Genomic DNA, 13,907 nt, shown 5'->3' on the forward strand with positions numbered 1-13,907 from the left:
GCGCTGATCTGCTGCGATGTGCCAAACACAGAATTCACGCTCTGATGTGCTGAAACGCGACTCTGCAGCTCTCCATCCCTTCATCTGCCGTCCTGCTTTAACAAAACTCTCAGCCGTCTGCAGGTCAGCAGGTCAGACTCGGGATGTGACCGCGCATCTCCAGACGGTTCAAACTCGATACAAACGTGACAAATTAAATCTGAGGAATAAAAAAAATGCAACTTGACACAAACAGCAGAAGGAACAATTCAGTCATCGAGCGTTTCCCTTCCTCGATAAACTAAAAGAGGTGAGAAAACAACGGACAAGAAACGAAACTGGAAATATTGCAGTTCATCTCTGAGAGTTTACTGAGGACACTCTCTCCATATTTTGTGAGATTTGTATGAAAATTCAGTGAATTTCTTTGATTTTGGTTGAGACCAAATATCTGATAGAAACTGACAGTGATTCTGACTCCCTGCTGCTGCGACACACAGACCTCCAAGCCCAGTCGTCTTGTCTCTCTCACTCAGCTTTATTTTTCCATCGTGACCATTTTCAACTTAAATCCTTCAGATTTACTTTCATTTCTGTTTCCAGCTGCACACTTGTTGAAACTCTTTTTCATGTTAGTGTGTTTCCTCATCTCCTTCTGCGCGATACTCTGTAACTATGCTTTGAAAACTGTGACATAAATAAAGATCTGCAGGTTAACGTCTTTTGTAATCCTTGAGGATGAAGGTGAGGAAGAGGAGAAAAGACAGGGAGTTGCTGCTATTGCAACATCACCACCAAGAGGAGCTTAAAGTTCAGCAAGGCCGACAAAAAGGAGTTTTCTTTGAAATGACGATTGTTTATTTTCCTAATTCTGCGTTACGAAGAGAAGCCCAGAATGAGCGTTTCCAGTTCCGGTTCTCTGGCGGTAAAAAAGACTGGTTTCATCATCGGCAGCAGCTCTCAGACCAGCGGCAGATCTTCTGACAAATAAGGAGCCGCATCGAACGCTTAATGGGCGCTATTATTAGTTTACTGCTCCACTGCGCTCAGGAGAAACTGTTTTATCGCTCCTGCAGTTATTAAACCAGAGGATCCAGCTTTCAGTCGAGAACAGCGTGCTCGCAAAACACACACACACACACACACACACACACACACGACCAGATCCGGTAAAGATCTGCAAGAAAAAAATCCAAGACAAAAGGAGTTTCCTCTGGTTATGACTCAGCTGCTCTGCAGAAACACTTTCATCACTTTCTGGAGTTTTTCCATTTGGGTGTGGCCTGGAAGCAGCTGTCCCACCCAGCCGCAGCAGCTCCACACCTCCGAGGAAGATGCTCTACAATCTGGATGTTAGAGGGGGAAGATGCTCTACAGGAAGGCCGGGTAACTTGAGTCATAGCAGGAAATCAGAATGCACGTCATCAGCTGAAAATACGTTCCTCTTGTTGAGTAACAACGTGATTTTTCAGAGTCCAAACCCTCATGATGATGAATTTAATGCCTTTGTGATTTCAGATTAGCTGTTCTAACGAACAGATTTATTTCTCTTGCTCCTCATTTGCACCAGTTTTGACCTGTTCTAATATCTAATATTTCTGATCAGCCAAATATGTTGACATCCACAGGAAACAGTCTTTGGTAATCTTTAAACTGTGCACGCTGATATCACGGTGAATCACAATAAATTTGTGAAACATTGTGCAGCATAAAACAACGGCAGGGTAATTTATAAAGACGTTAATAAACCAATAGTTTAAAGTAAGAACTAACTGAATGACTCAGAATCACGGTTATGTAATGAAATTGGGAATTTACACTTTAATTCCTAAATACTGTGACGCTCAGTGCATTTTAATTGACCCACGATCCAGGAGTTGCCGACGGCTATCACTGCTCTGGACGTAAACAGGAGCTCACTGCAACTGTCAAACTGAAGCTTTCATTGTGCTCAAGACAGAAAGAGACAGCGGCTCTGCAACGGCTGAAACTCCAGTCATTCTCAGCTGAAGCTGAAAAACAGCAGCGTCACTGTGGAAGGAGGTGAGCGCAGGATAAACTCTGCTGCCGGTGTGATGGATTCACACAATGGCTCCCCAGCGGACGCATGGGCACGGCGGGACTGACGCCATGCCCTTTAAATAACCTTTAAAAAGCAGGAGGGAAGGGTCGAACCCGGAAGCTGCTCTTTGTTTGGAGCTTCGGGTCCAGAAGCGGCGAGGGATTCGTCAGGACGGCGTGAGACGCCAGACGCCCTTCAGAGGAGCGGCTCTGAGCTCCAGCAGCACCTGTCTGCGGTGAGGACATCAGAGGAGGGGTCGCTCTCCGAGAACCCAGGACCCAGAACCCAGAACCCAGGACACAGAACCCGTGCCAGTCTGACACAGCACATTCTGCTGTACTGGGCTGCCCACTGATGTGCCTGTCAGTTTCCTTCCAGAGAGCAGACAGGGTGGAGGGGGGGGCAGAAAGTAAGGTGATGGAGGGAGGGATGGAGTGGAGGTATGGGCAGGGAGTGGAGACATCAGAGCCATGAATTATTGATCAGCTGGGGAGAAGGAGGCGAACACCGGAGCCAAGTGGAGAATAAAGGCTTTGGATTTTTTAAGCAACTCATTTTCTATAGATGTGATCTTCTCTAGGCACCCCCCCCCCCCTTCCACTACTCCATGTCTTCCATCTCTTATCATGTGTGTCCTTTACAGCCCGTCCCAAACCAGATGAGGGAGACAGGCGCGCGTGCGTCGCCTCTGCTGGACTGCAGCCGCTCTGCGCTCATCCAGAGGGGTTTTTATCTTTCCTGTGATCACTTCGTTCAAAAGACACCCAGAACCCAACCCTCCCCTCCTCTTCCCGGCTCTGAAGGTGACCAACAGTGCGCTTTAATCGTGTACTTACGTGCTCCGGGTTGCGCTCGTTCCCAGGCAGCGCCGTGCGTAAAGACATGCTCGTCCCTGAGTGCGCTCCGCTCCGCCGTCCCACAGAAAAACAAAACGCGTCGGTCCGTCAAGGTTAGCCCGGATATCAGTCCCGGCAGGTTGGATTTACGAGGAGGGGTTTAAAAAAAAAAAAAAAAAGAAAAGAGAGAAAACCAGCTTCTCTTCTCATACAATCCTCATTGTCACAGTCCGTGAAGGCAGCACGGATCACCGGAGATCCAGCTTAAAACTGGTGCGTAACGAGGGGGGAGAATAAAACACACACCGGAGAGCTACATCCACTTCATATCTGTCCTCCTGCGAGGAAAAACAAGCGTGAAACCCCCCCACTCGGCTTTTCACTTTCCCCCCCGGAGTCCCTCCCAGACGCTACCGGGTCATTTCTGTGGAAACGGGCTGCGAGCGGCGGACAAACAATACCGGCGGAGCGGCGGCATCGTCCTCGGCTGGAAAACAGGACGAAACGCCCGCATCGAGGCAGCTGATCGGGCTCAATAAACAGGGACCGCCGCGCTCCCCGTGCCTCCCCCCGGGCGTCACTTTCCACTTTCCCGTTAAAGCTCGTAAAACGTGTAATTTCTGGGTGATAAATAACCAGAAAACCACTCAAACGGAGCCAGAGAGGCGGCTGACGAAGCGGTTCCGCTCTCCGGGCCTCCGGAGATCAATCAATGGCAAACTGCGGGGTTTGCGTTAAAAAAAAAGAAAGCGGCGGATGTGCCGTCGGTCCCCGGCTCTTCCCCTTCAGTCCAGTCCGCCCTTGTGCTCCCCTCGGGCGGCTCGGCTGGATGCGGCGCGCCGGTCAGCGAACGCACCGTCCGGGGAGAAGAGACGCGGGTCGCCGCCTTCACGGCTCGGTTCTCCGGGAAAATAAAGGATGGGAAGAGAAAACGGGATCCCCCCCTCCGCCTCCACCACCCGAAAAGCACAGTAGTGACAAGAGAAAGAGGAGGAGGAGGAGGAGGAGGAGAGGCTGCTCCGTGGTGCCTTCAGGTGCTCGTCTGAAAATCAGTATTCCCACCACAAAAACAGCAGCGGCTGAAATAAACTCGCATTTTCTCTGCTACGACACGATTCCCGTCTAATTCACACACATGTAAACACCATCCATGGATGCAGACTCTTATTAATGCTGTTTTTTGTTCTTTTTGAACATCATTTTCTTGAAAACAGCAGCTTTCAGTGTGTTCTCCACAGACTTCATTACCGCCCCCTACTGGTGAAATCTGCTCATTTCCAGTCCAGTCCAGTTCAACCTCTGGCCCTTCAGCAGGGCAAGATCTCTCATAAACCTAAATAATCATGTTATGTTTATCTTATTTACACTCTACAGTCATTTTAAACATGAATTTTACCTCTTGGATGAAAAAAAAATTCTGTTATTGTTTTAATGTTAATTCAAAGAAACCCATTATGGAGGAGTGGCTTCTTTCGAGCTGGTGTGTTTTTATATTAAAACAAAAATGAATCACTCTATATTTTCAGCAGGATGACAGATAAATAGATATTCACAACCCTGAGAGGACGAGGAATGGAGATGATTTCTGTGTTGTTGTTTGCCTTTTGTTTTGTGGGAGGAAGGAGCTGCAGCCCTGAAACTCCTCTGGAGCTGATCGCCTCCAAAACATCAGGGCTGCACTGCTCTCTCCTAACCCTAACCTGAAGTCTTTTATTTTGAAGAGGTGATTTTGCTCATGATGAAGTTCAGATGGCTGTAATCGCCTTCCTCTGACATCACGTGGTTTATTTCTTTATCTGCCTTAAAAACAACAACATAGGTTAAAAAATAAAACCCAGCTTAGTTGAGAGACTCAAAGTGCCTTTTTCAGATCAATATAATCCAACAGAGGTTAAATATGGCTGAGTACAAGACAAGGTGGCAGTAAACACAGCATGTGTCCTTTATTATTACTCTGAAGTACATTTTTCTTGTAAAAATGTTTTTTTTTTTACTGACTAAATTTTTTTGCAAGTGAAAAACATCCACAGACAGAGCTTAGAGACTTTTGAGCTTCACAGACGTTTCATCCTGAGGGGTTACAGAGTGGTACAGTCCATCTTTCTGAATTCTGAGAGATAAAGTCTGTGTTTCCATTTTGAGTTTTTCTATTTTTTTCTTTTCCACTTTAACAGGACATCAGAAACACTGTCAGGACGTCATCTTTCACATCACAAAACCTTTAAAAGGATTTGATGGTGTTTTATAAAAAGTCTGACGAAGTTGTCACATTATTTGATTTATTTAGGAAATAATTTCAGACTCAAAATGTAAATACAATAAGTCCCTGTTAATCAAGGAAGTTAAAATTTCATTTTTAATTGTGTACTCCAGTACATTTCTTTCTTTCTTTTTTTTTTTTTTTTGTAATTTTATTTGGTTTTCACTGCATTATCTGTAATAAAATGCCGCCACCTCTGATTTTAAGGCACATCTTTAGTGTAAAAAAACACAAAACTGGCTTCCCTCTTTGTTTTTCGCCACCAGTTTTACTGCTGAGAAGTGTATGTCTTCCCCACTGCAGTCAAACACAACACCCTGCCAGGAACCTCACTCTGATGATGCTGCTGGAGTATTTTTGAAACATTACCTGTCAAACTGGACAACGAGGGAGTAGAACCCCTCAGTCTGAATTACAAATCAGAGACGCAGGTCTTACCTGGACCGACCTGGACCTGTTGGAGCGAACCCAAGGCCTCATCTTTCCCCCACACGCCTACTTCCACACCTTGAAGGAGCCGAAACACAGCAGCGGACGGAGGGGTCGAGGGGCCGAGAGAGCTGCAGCTGCTGCTCCAACAGCAGCACGATCAATGGTGGAAACAGCAAAGCAGTAGATGTTCCCAACGCAGAGTCACAGAGTGCATCACATCAGGAGCATCAGCGTCCGGTCAGATGTGCATAAACCAGTTACAGCAGGAAAAAAAACACTGGCTGTGGAATCGTCAATATATCTAATGGGCCTATGGAAAGAGAGAGAGAGAGAGAGAGAGAGAGAGAGAGTGTGTGTGGTGATTTGTGCTGCAAGTCAGCAGGGATTGATCAGATCACTGGCTCATGATGACCCAGACAAAAAAAAACAACAAAAAAATAAAAAGCCAAACTGTTTTCCTGAGACTTGTGAGGATTTTCACGACATTTCCTGTTTAAAGAGGTTTGATCTTCGGCCGTGTTAACTTTCATTATAACTTTAACCCAAAAACCAGGAGCTGCTCCTCCAAGTGAAGAGCCCAGCCGTGTTTCCATGCAGACACCCTGCATTCCTCGGCCAGATAACCAGGTTGGTTTGATCTCTGGTACAAACCTCTGGATGTTTCTTCTTTTTATCATCAGTGGTTTAGTTCTAATTTTACTCACCTCGGTTTTTAGGAACTAAAACAGCTCAGACCTTTACTTCTTCAGCTAAATACCTGTCCGTTTTCTGTTTTTTCCTGAATCACGTGCTATTAATCATTAATGACTGCTTAGTTAATACAGTGTTTAGCCTACAAAGCTGCTGTTAATGACACTTCAACATGCTGGTTTAATGAAGAGCTCAGTGTTAGTGGATGGCTGTGATCATGAAGTGACTGATCTTATCAGGCGGGCCCTGCAGTGAGCAGCAGCTCGGTTACTGTTTCACTGAACCTTCAGAGGTGAAGGAGCCGCTCAGTTCACCTCCTCCTGACAGCAGCGTGAAACATCCCACTGCTGGAGACAGCAGGATGGATTCAGATCCACAAAAACCGGGATCAGCTGTAGCCTCAAATAAAAGCAGCTCTCTGTTTGTTTGTTTCAGATGTTTTGTGGCTGTTTCATAAAAAATAAAAAAAATAAATTGAATTTCAGCCTCAAACAGCAAGAGATCCTTCTGGAAGGTACAGAGACACCACAGGCTGCAGGACACACACACACACTCACACATGCTTCCCTTTCTGGCCTGACGCCATCTGTAATGAGCGTTGTCTCTGCCAATCCCCCACACTTCCTCCCACGATGCCCTGAACTGTAATCTGGAGGGATTAGAGCCGGCCTGACCTACTGTAACCAACCCGGCTGTTCATCCAGCCTCGCTGCAGGCCGAGAGCGGCAGGCTGACGTCAGTCTCAGGGATTCGAGAGAAAGCAATGAAAGATAACAATGAAAAGTTAGAAGCAGAAAACATCTGGATTCAGTAGCTGAGAAAATGTGTGGCGTTGGGTTAAATCTGCAGCGTTCACCTTCAAATCTGTTCTTACTGAAGAGTTTCCTCTGAGCTGATCCCTGTGTGTGTGTGTGTGTGTGTGTGTGTGTGTGTGTGTGTGTGTGTGTGTGTGAGCGTTCTCGTATTTCTATCCTTGTTGGGGCCAAATGTCCCCACAAGGATAGCAAAACGTGGAACGACGTGCCTTGTGGGGACTTTTTTCCGGTCCTAAGTAGGAGAAACAGTGTTTTCTTGACCATGTTGTTGTTACTGAAAAAAGTAAAAGTGCAAAAACATTTCTTTAGGGTTAGGCTTTGTTGTGGTGTGGGTTAGGGTTAGGGTAAGGGTCAGGGTTAGGGGCTAGACATGAATGGGAGTCAATGGAAGGTCCCCACAAGGATAGAAATACAAGACTGAGCGTGTGTGTGTGTGTGTGTGTGTGTGTGTGTGTGTGTGTGTGTGTGTGTGTGTGTGTGTGTGTGTGTGTGTGTGTTTGGGGGGGGGGGTTGTTGAAGTCAATTATGTTTTCCAGATGGAATTTTAATCTACAAATTTGGGGCCACATATGTACTTAAAACAAAACACTCTTCAGGAAAAAAAAAAAAAAACAATACCGCAGATTACACTTTAATTCTGGAAAAACAGGAGATTAATTCTCCCCAAAAAAACAAGAAACAAAACACGAGATGAAGATTAAGTTTGTTGAGGAAAACAGACGGCATGGCAGAATTTCTTTAGGTTTTCTTCAGCTTTTCACCAGCACCACCTGCTGGTGAAAAGCTGAAAGTACAAGGAGTCTTTTCTGCTCGTCCTGTGTCATTTACAGCTTTTCTGGATGCCTGGTTTAATATTAGCTTGACCACTTTATCCCCAGTTAACTTTTTTTCCATCTGATTGATCCTTTCTGTTTTGTTATGAGAAATTCAGACCTTTCAGGGGTTTTTTCCAGAGTCAGAACTAAACATGCAGAAGCTGATTTCAGTTTTCATTCCTTCAGTTTTATTCTTTTCATTTTAATTGTGATGTTGTTCAATTTTTTTTAAAAAATACTTAAAACCCTCTGGGACTCTCAGTAAACACAGGCTGTGTGGATATTTCAGCTTCAAGTACAGGTGTAAACCTTTTATATGTGTAGTTTGCATGTTCTTTTCTCTGATTTCGACCTGATTTGTGTTGAAGGATGTGCATTAAAAAATACTGCTGGATTGAGGGAGAAGATATTTCGTGCCTTTAAATAAAACTTACAAACATCCTTTGTCTCCTGACAGCTTTCACTTTTGTCTGAACAAAAACGTTTATCTTCCATATGCGCTGAAACACGATCCACTTCACTGCGTTCTGCAAAAACAAAACTGTTCAATTTTGCTTTAAAACCGAAACACTGTTGCTGACGATGTAAATTATGTCATCGTCTAATTTGCATAGTTGCTCATTTGCATATTTGGGTCAAATTAGATGATGACGTCATTTAAAACGGATCCATTGTTACAAGTCCTCAGTCAGGAAAGTTCTGAATGACGTCATCACAGAGAAAGAAGGAATCGTATTGGTGTAAAGTGATAGAGCTACAGCCAGAGAGAGTTTTGGTCATTCAAATGCTGCTTTTAAATGGAAATACAGACGTCTACGGTGTTTTGTGGTTCTTTTACGGATATAGAAATGCTATCTGCAGTTACAAATCAAATTTGATTGGTGTCTTGTCTCATATTGTCACACAGCAACATTTGAATAATTCAGATGAATGTAGTGTTTCCGGTTTGTTATTTATTCTGTCAAGTGTCCATTTATTTCATTTATGATATAGTCAGTTTTATAATAAAGAATCGAACATGCATCTTAAAGCTCCATTAAGAGGAGATCCAAATTCTTTGACATGTATATAAACATGTTTTTTTAAAATAATGCAATAATTACTTTGCCTCATAATTAGTTACTTTTAAAACTTTATAACTTAGCTACCTTTCTGAAGAAGTATCTAGTAACTATAAGTAATTACTTTTTAAAAGTAACTTGCCCAGCGCTGATCAGTGATGAAGATCAAACACTGGCAGCTGTGAATCATCCTGTCTGAAGAAGAAAGCAGCAGCGGGGATTTTTCTGCTTCGTGTGGTTTTCTCGAGAGTTTGCCAGACGCGCGGACCTTTAACCACTCTGCTGCTTTCTGATTCAAGAAAAAAAAAACTTACTGTGTGCCTGCATGTGCCTCTGCAGACAAAACACATAAAGTCAGTGTAAAGTCTGTCTGTCATCAGTTTCGAGGAAAAACCTCCACATGTTGACACGCTGCTTCTCCTCAGTGGTGAGTTTTGATTTTTCTGAAAAAGACCAGAAAGTAAAGATTACAGAAAACAGGAAAACTGAATTAAACTGCTCAAAGATATTGATTTTTTAAATGCTTACAGTGAGATTTGTTTTTAAAGTTACTATTTTGGATGTTTTGGACACATTGATAGAAAATATCCAGAGAGCATTCACCAAATCTTATTCCAGAAGGAGGTTAAAGATTATTTCAATACTTTAGATTATGATCAAATGCCTTTAAAACCTGCTGAAAAGCATTAACCTGACCGGATTCACCACTTTTAGCAGAATTTGCTTGATTGAATCAATTTCTTATTAGATATGTAACAGATTCAGAATCATTTTTATTGCCATGTACATTTACCCAAAGGAGGAATTTGATGCGGTGAGACACCCAGGCAGTCATTTGCGGTGCCTTAAATGATAAAAGATCCACTAGATTTAATGTGTCACTGGCAAGAAAAAAACCACCACAAAAACCTGAAAGATGACTTCCTGAAACTATTGTGTGTTTGCAAAGAGACACGTGCACTACTTTTATGTTCTCATGCAAAAAGAAAGATTAATATTCTTGTATTTTTTTAAGTTGAATGATTATCGATTGCAGTTTAAGCTTTGGTACCTGTTCAATCTCACTGAGAGACACAACATGGTAGCAGAACTGTAACTTGATCTCGATGCATGATTTGAGTTTATCACATTAAAACTTGATACAAAGTTATTGATCTGAAATATTGCATGAAGTAAAAGTAAACATATTTTTCTATCATAACTGTTACTGACATGACTGATCACAGAAGAGGTTTACTCTTTCTGGAGCATTTTTAACTAAACCGGCTTTAGTTGCTTTTAAAGTTGAAGGAGGTGAGCTTGTGAATGAAAGTTTTCTGGTTTGAATCCCACTGACAGCAGATCACTCAAACAAAGCCTTTAGCCACAAAAACTTACAAATTAAATTTGTGACGTAACAGCTTGACTCTAATTTCATTCTACTTCTGGATTTATGTCTTTTTTAATGAAGACAGGCTGTGTGGAACCTGCTTCAGTCAGCTGGGACGGCTTTTGTTCTTGTTTCCCCTGCAGTCCAGCATGCTGGCGGCCTTCACTCTGGCCTCTCTGGGCCTCCTGGCGTGGGCGTCCGGCCTCTGCCCGCCGGCCTGCCGCTGCTCTGGCAACCTCAGCAGCGTTTGGTGTCAGGACAGCGGACTGGAGCGCTTCCCCGAGCTTCCCGCCGGCACGCAGCAGCTGTACGCCTCGTACAACCAGATACAGGAGATACCCCAGCGTGGGCTGGAAGAGCTGCAGGTCGGAGATGCGAAGCAGCCCGGAAAATATGACTCTTGATCACTAGCTCTGCTCCATGAAGCATATTTACATTTCTTCAGTTTACAACACAGATACATGAGCAGAGTTTCCATGAACTGTAACTGATCGAACCTACAGATGTAACATCTGAGCAATGCCGGAAGTTTATTCCTCCGTATGCCCATCAACGTCCTCTGTGCACTACTTACACACAAGGTGGCAACGTTGAGTTCCTTTAATGTCAGTCCATCCTTCATCTGGCTCTCAGAGTTTCATTCTTCTTCTTTGTTGGGAGTTGGAACGGTCCAGAGAGAGTTAAACCATCACATGAACATGTTCAACCGTTGTTATCTCTCCGACTGACTCAATACACCATCTTGTGGTGGAAACTTATACTGCAAGGCTAAATGAGCAGCGACAAAAATGGGAAACCTGTCTTGGTGCTTTTTTTTTGGTAGATATACTGACAACACATGACAGAATGCTGTAGATATCAGTGAGACGCTGTTGGCCGTTCTGTTGCAGCTCATCTCCAGCTTGTTTCCCACTCCTCCACCTGCAGGTCCTGGACTTGACGAAGAATCAGCTGAGCGCCTTCGTGTCCGTCAGCTCGGTGTGGCCCAACATGACGGAGCTGTTAAAACTCCTCCTGAGCAACAACGGACTGACGTCCCTTCACCCCGATCAGTTCGTGAACTGCCCCGCTCTCACCGTCCTGGACCTGAGCAAGAACAACATCAGGTATCTGCCGGTGGGATTCCTCCGGGGATTATCTAAGCTGAAGACTCTGTTTCTGAACTATAACCACATCGACACACTGCAGGCCGGCGCTCTGGAAGGAGCCCTCGTCCTCTCTGACCTCAACCTCAATCACAACAGGATAACACAGGTAGAGGACGGCGTTTTCGAGAAATCTGTTGCGCTGCAGAACCTTTATCTGGCCGAGAACAGCCTCGCGGCAGTGGGTGAGGACGGCTTCAGAGGGGCGACGGGTCTCAAACAGCTCGACCTGAGCGCCAACCGGCTGGTCTCAGTCCCGGCTGAGGCCCTGAGGCACGTGCACAGGCTCCAGCACCTGTATCTGCAGAAGAATGAGCTCAGCGAGCTTCCGGACGGCTGCTTCTCCTCCCTGAGCCTTCTGGCCCAGCTCGACCTGAGCAGCAACAGGCTGACGGCCGTGTCGGAGGGATCACTGAGAGGTCTGACCAATCTGACCGACCTCATCCTGACTCTGAACTTCCTCCAGTCGTTTCCCTCCAACGCCTTCAGCGACCTGCTCAGCCTGGAGTTTCTCGATCTGTACGACAACAGGCTGACATCCCTCCCCGAGGACCTTTTCCGAAACTTGACCAATTTACAAGACCTGCAGCTGGACAACAATCAGCTCTCGGCTTTACCGGTTGGCATACTGGACCCACTGCGCAGACTCAATGAGTTACAGCTGTCCAACAACCAAATCCGGGAGCTCCACCCTGCTCTGTTCACCAGGCTCAGGTCTCTGCAGAACCTGTACTTGGAGAACAACGCCGTGAAGTTCCTGCCCGAAGGCGTTTTCCACCAACTGAGCGGCCTGAGAGAACTCCACCTCCAGAACAACCAGATAAGCTCTCTGCATCCCTCCGTCTTCCACGGCTTAGCGAGATTGAGCAGACTGAAGCTGTCCGGCAACCGGCTGTCTTCACTGCACCAGCAACAGTTCTACGGCCTCGGCGCCTTGAAGGAGTTGAAGCTGGACTCGAACCAGTTGGATAAACTTCCTAAACATGTGTTCATAGGACTGTCAAGGCTCGTAACGCTGGATCTGGGGAACAATCAGCTTTCAGAGCTGGCGCCTCACGAATTCGCTGGGTTGACACATCTGAAAGAACTCAACTTGAGCTTCAATGAAGTGCAGGACATTCCATTGAGTACTTTCCACTCTCTCTCAAACCTTCGCCATCTTGTTCTGAGGAACAACAGCCTGAACAGTTTACGTCCTAAGCTCTTCGCCCACATGTCCAAGCTGTCAGAACTGAACCTGGAGGGGAACAGGCTGGACCTGCTGCCGCCCGACGTCTTTCACGGACTGAAAAACCTGCAGAAACTAAACCTGAAGTCCAACCGGCTCAGAGGAGTGGAGGCTGGCGCCCTGAAGCCTTTGAAGAACCTCAGCGTCGTCTACCTGTCAGGGAACCGCTGGAACTGCAGCTGTGTGGAGATCCTCTACATCAGCCGCTGGGTGGGCAGACACGGAGAGAAGCTGGGAGACCAGCCCACCTGCTGCTCCTCCCCCGCCCTCGGTGAGGGCACGCCGCTCTCTCAGCCGGCTCTCTCCCCGCAGTCGCTGTCAGATCTTTGCTTCACGAGTGCTGCAGGGGGTACACCTTCGTTTCCTCTAGAAATGCTGATTGTGCTCTCACCGTTCATCGCCGCTCTCAGCTCATTCTGACATCCTCTTTTGTGGCTTTTATCTGCTGTAACCAGCAAGTCTTTAAACTTTTTCGCTCATCTGCTCTTCAGTTTGACGTCTTTGCACCATGTTGTGACTCTGAGACTAAGGAGGAAACAGTTCAGACCTTCCAACTTTGGGAAAACAGAGAATCTGCCAAACAATTTGGCTCAGAACTGCACTTTCCCCCCAAAAAAACATATTCTTAAACATACGATTTGACTAAAAAATGTATCTAACTACCACCGTATGAAGACTTTTTAACTCGTCACCATTAACTAAACATCTGGACCATTTCAGTGCAGTTCCATTTTTGCTGTTATTTTCATGCTAAAAAAATGTAATATTCTGTCTCTCAGCAAAATTAAAAGCGCCACTACATTCAATATCAACATCATTATCACAGAATAACTTGCATGCACATAGAAATTAATCAACTCTTGAGTTCCTCCTTCTCTTTGAAAATGTTTGAAAAACTTCATAATTCTAAAATGATCTTAGCATTTCTAATCCAGATTGTAAACTCTGAGAAAACTTTCTCGCTTTTCCTGCACGTCGTAGTAAAAAATATAACTTTGTTGGGGTCTTTCAAAAGACAAACTGAAGATTTTAACTCTGTATTTACAGGCTCTTACAAGAAAAAAATAAAATCATATCAATCTGAAGGGAATTAAAGAGATGCTGCTCCAGTAAACTGGAGTTTAGTGACATAGTAACGATTGTTGACTCTGGAAAAATAAGTCTCTTGGAAACTATTCCTCAACTTCTCAGTTAGGTGAAGCACTGTCCTGGTGA

At 45.1% G+C, this 13,907-nt stretch overlaps 2 protein-coding genes across 7 annotated transcripts in view; one reads left to right on the top strand and one right to left on the bottom strand.

Annotated features, from left to right (window-relative positions):
* The window catches only part of mark4b (MAP/microtubule affinity-regulating kinase 4b), a 50,610-nt gene extending 46,723 nt beyond the window's left edge, over positions 1 to 3,887 (bottom strand). For 2 of the 6 annotated variants that reach the window (XM_030108247.1, XM_030108248.1), the window contains exon 1: positions 2,878 to 3,886. In XM_030108247.1, the coding sequence (XP_029964107.1) occupies positions 2,878 to 2,925 (48 nt within the window). In that variant the 5' untranslated portion in view covers positions 2,926 to 3,886. Of the gene's footprint in view, positions 1 to 2,877 lie in introns of all 6 variants that reach the window. The other 4 variants (XM_030108249.1, XM_030108250.1, XM_030108246.1 and 1 more) reach the window with 3 other exon arrangements.
* Positions 3,888 to 9,731: 5,844 nt separating this feature from the next.
* Positions 9,732 to 13,822, top strand: LOC115400689 (leucine-rich repeat-containing protein 15). The gene is made up of 3 exons (XM_030108700.1): positions 9,732 to 9,764; positions 10,463 to 10,684; positions 11,247 to 13,822. The coding sequence occupies exons 1-3, from the start codon at positions 9,732 to 9,734 to the stop codon at positions 13,110 to 13,112; spliced, it is 2,121 nt and encodes a 706-aa protein (XP_029964560.1). The 3' UTR covers positions 13,113 to 13,822.
* The last annotated feature ends 85 nt before the right edge of the window (positions 13,823 to 13,907 follow it).

This window comes from Salarias fasciatus, chromosome 14, assembly GCF_902148845.1.
Source record: "Salarias fasciatus chromosome 14, fSalaFa1.1, whole genome shotgun sequence".
NCBI classification, from domain to species: domain Eukaryota; kingdom Metazoa; phylum Chordata; class Actinopteri; order Blenniiformes; family Blenniidae; genus Salarias; species Salarias fasciatus.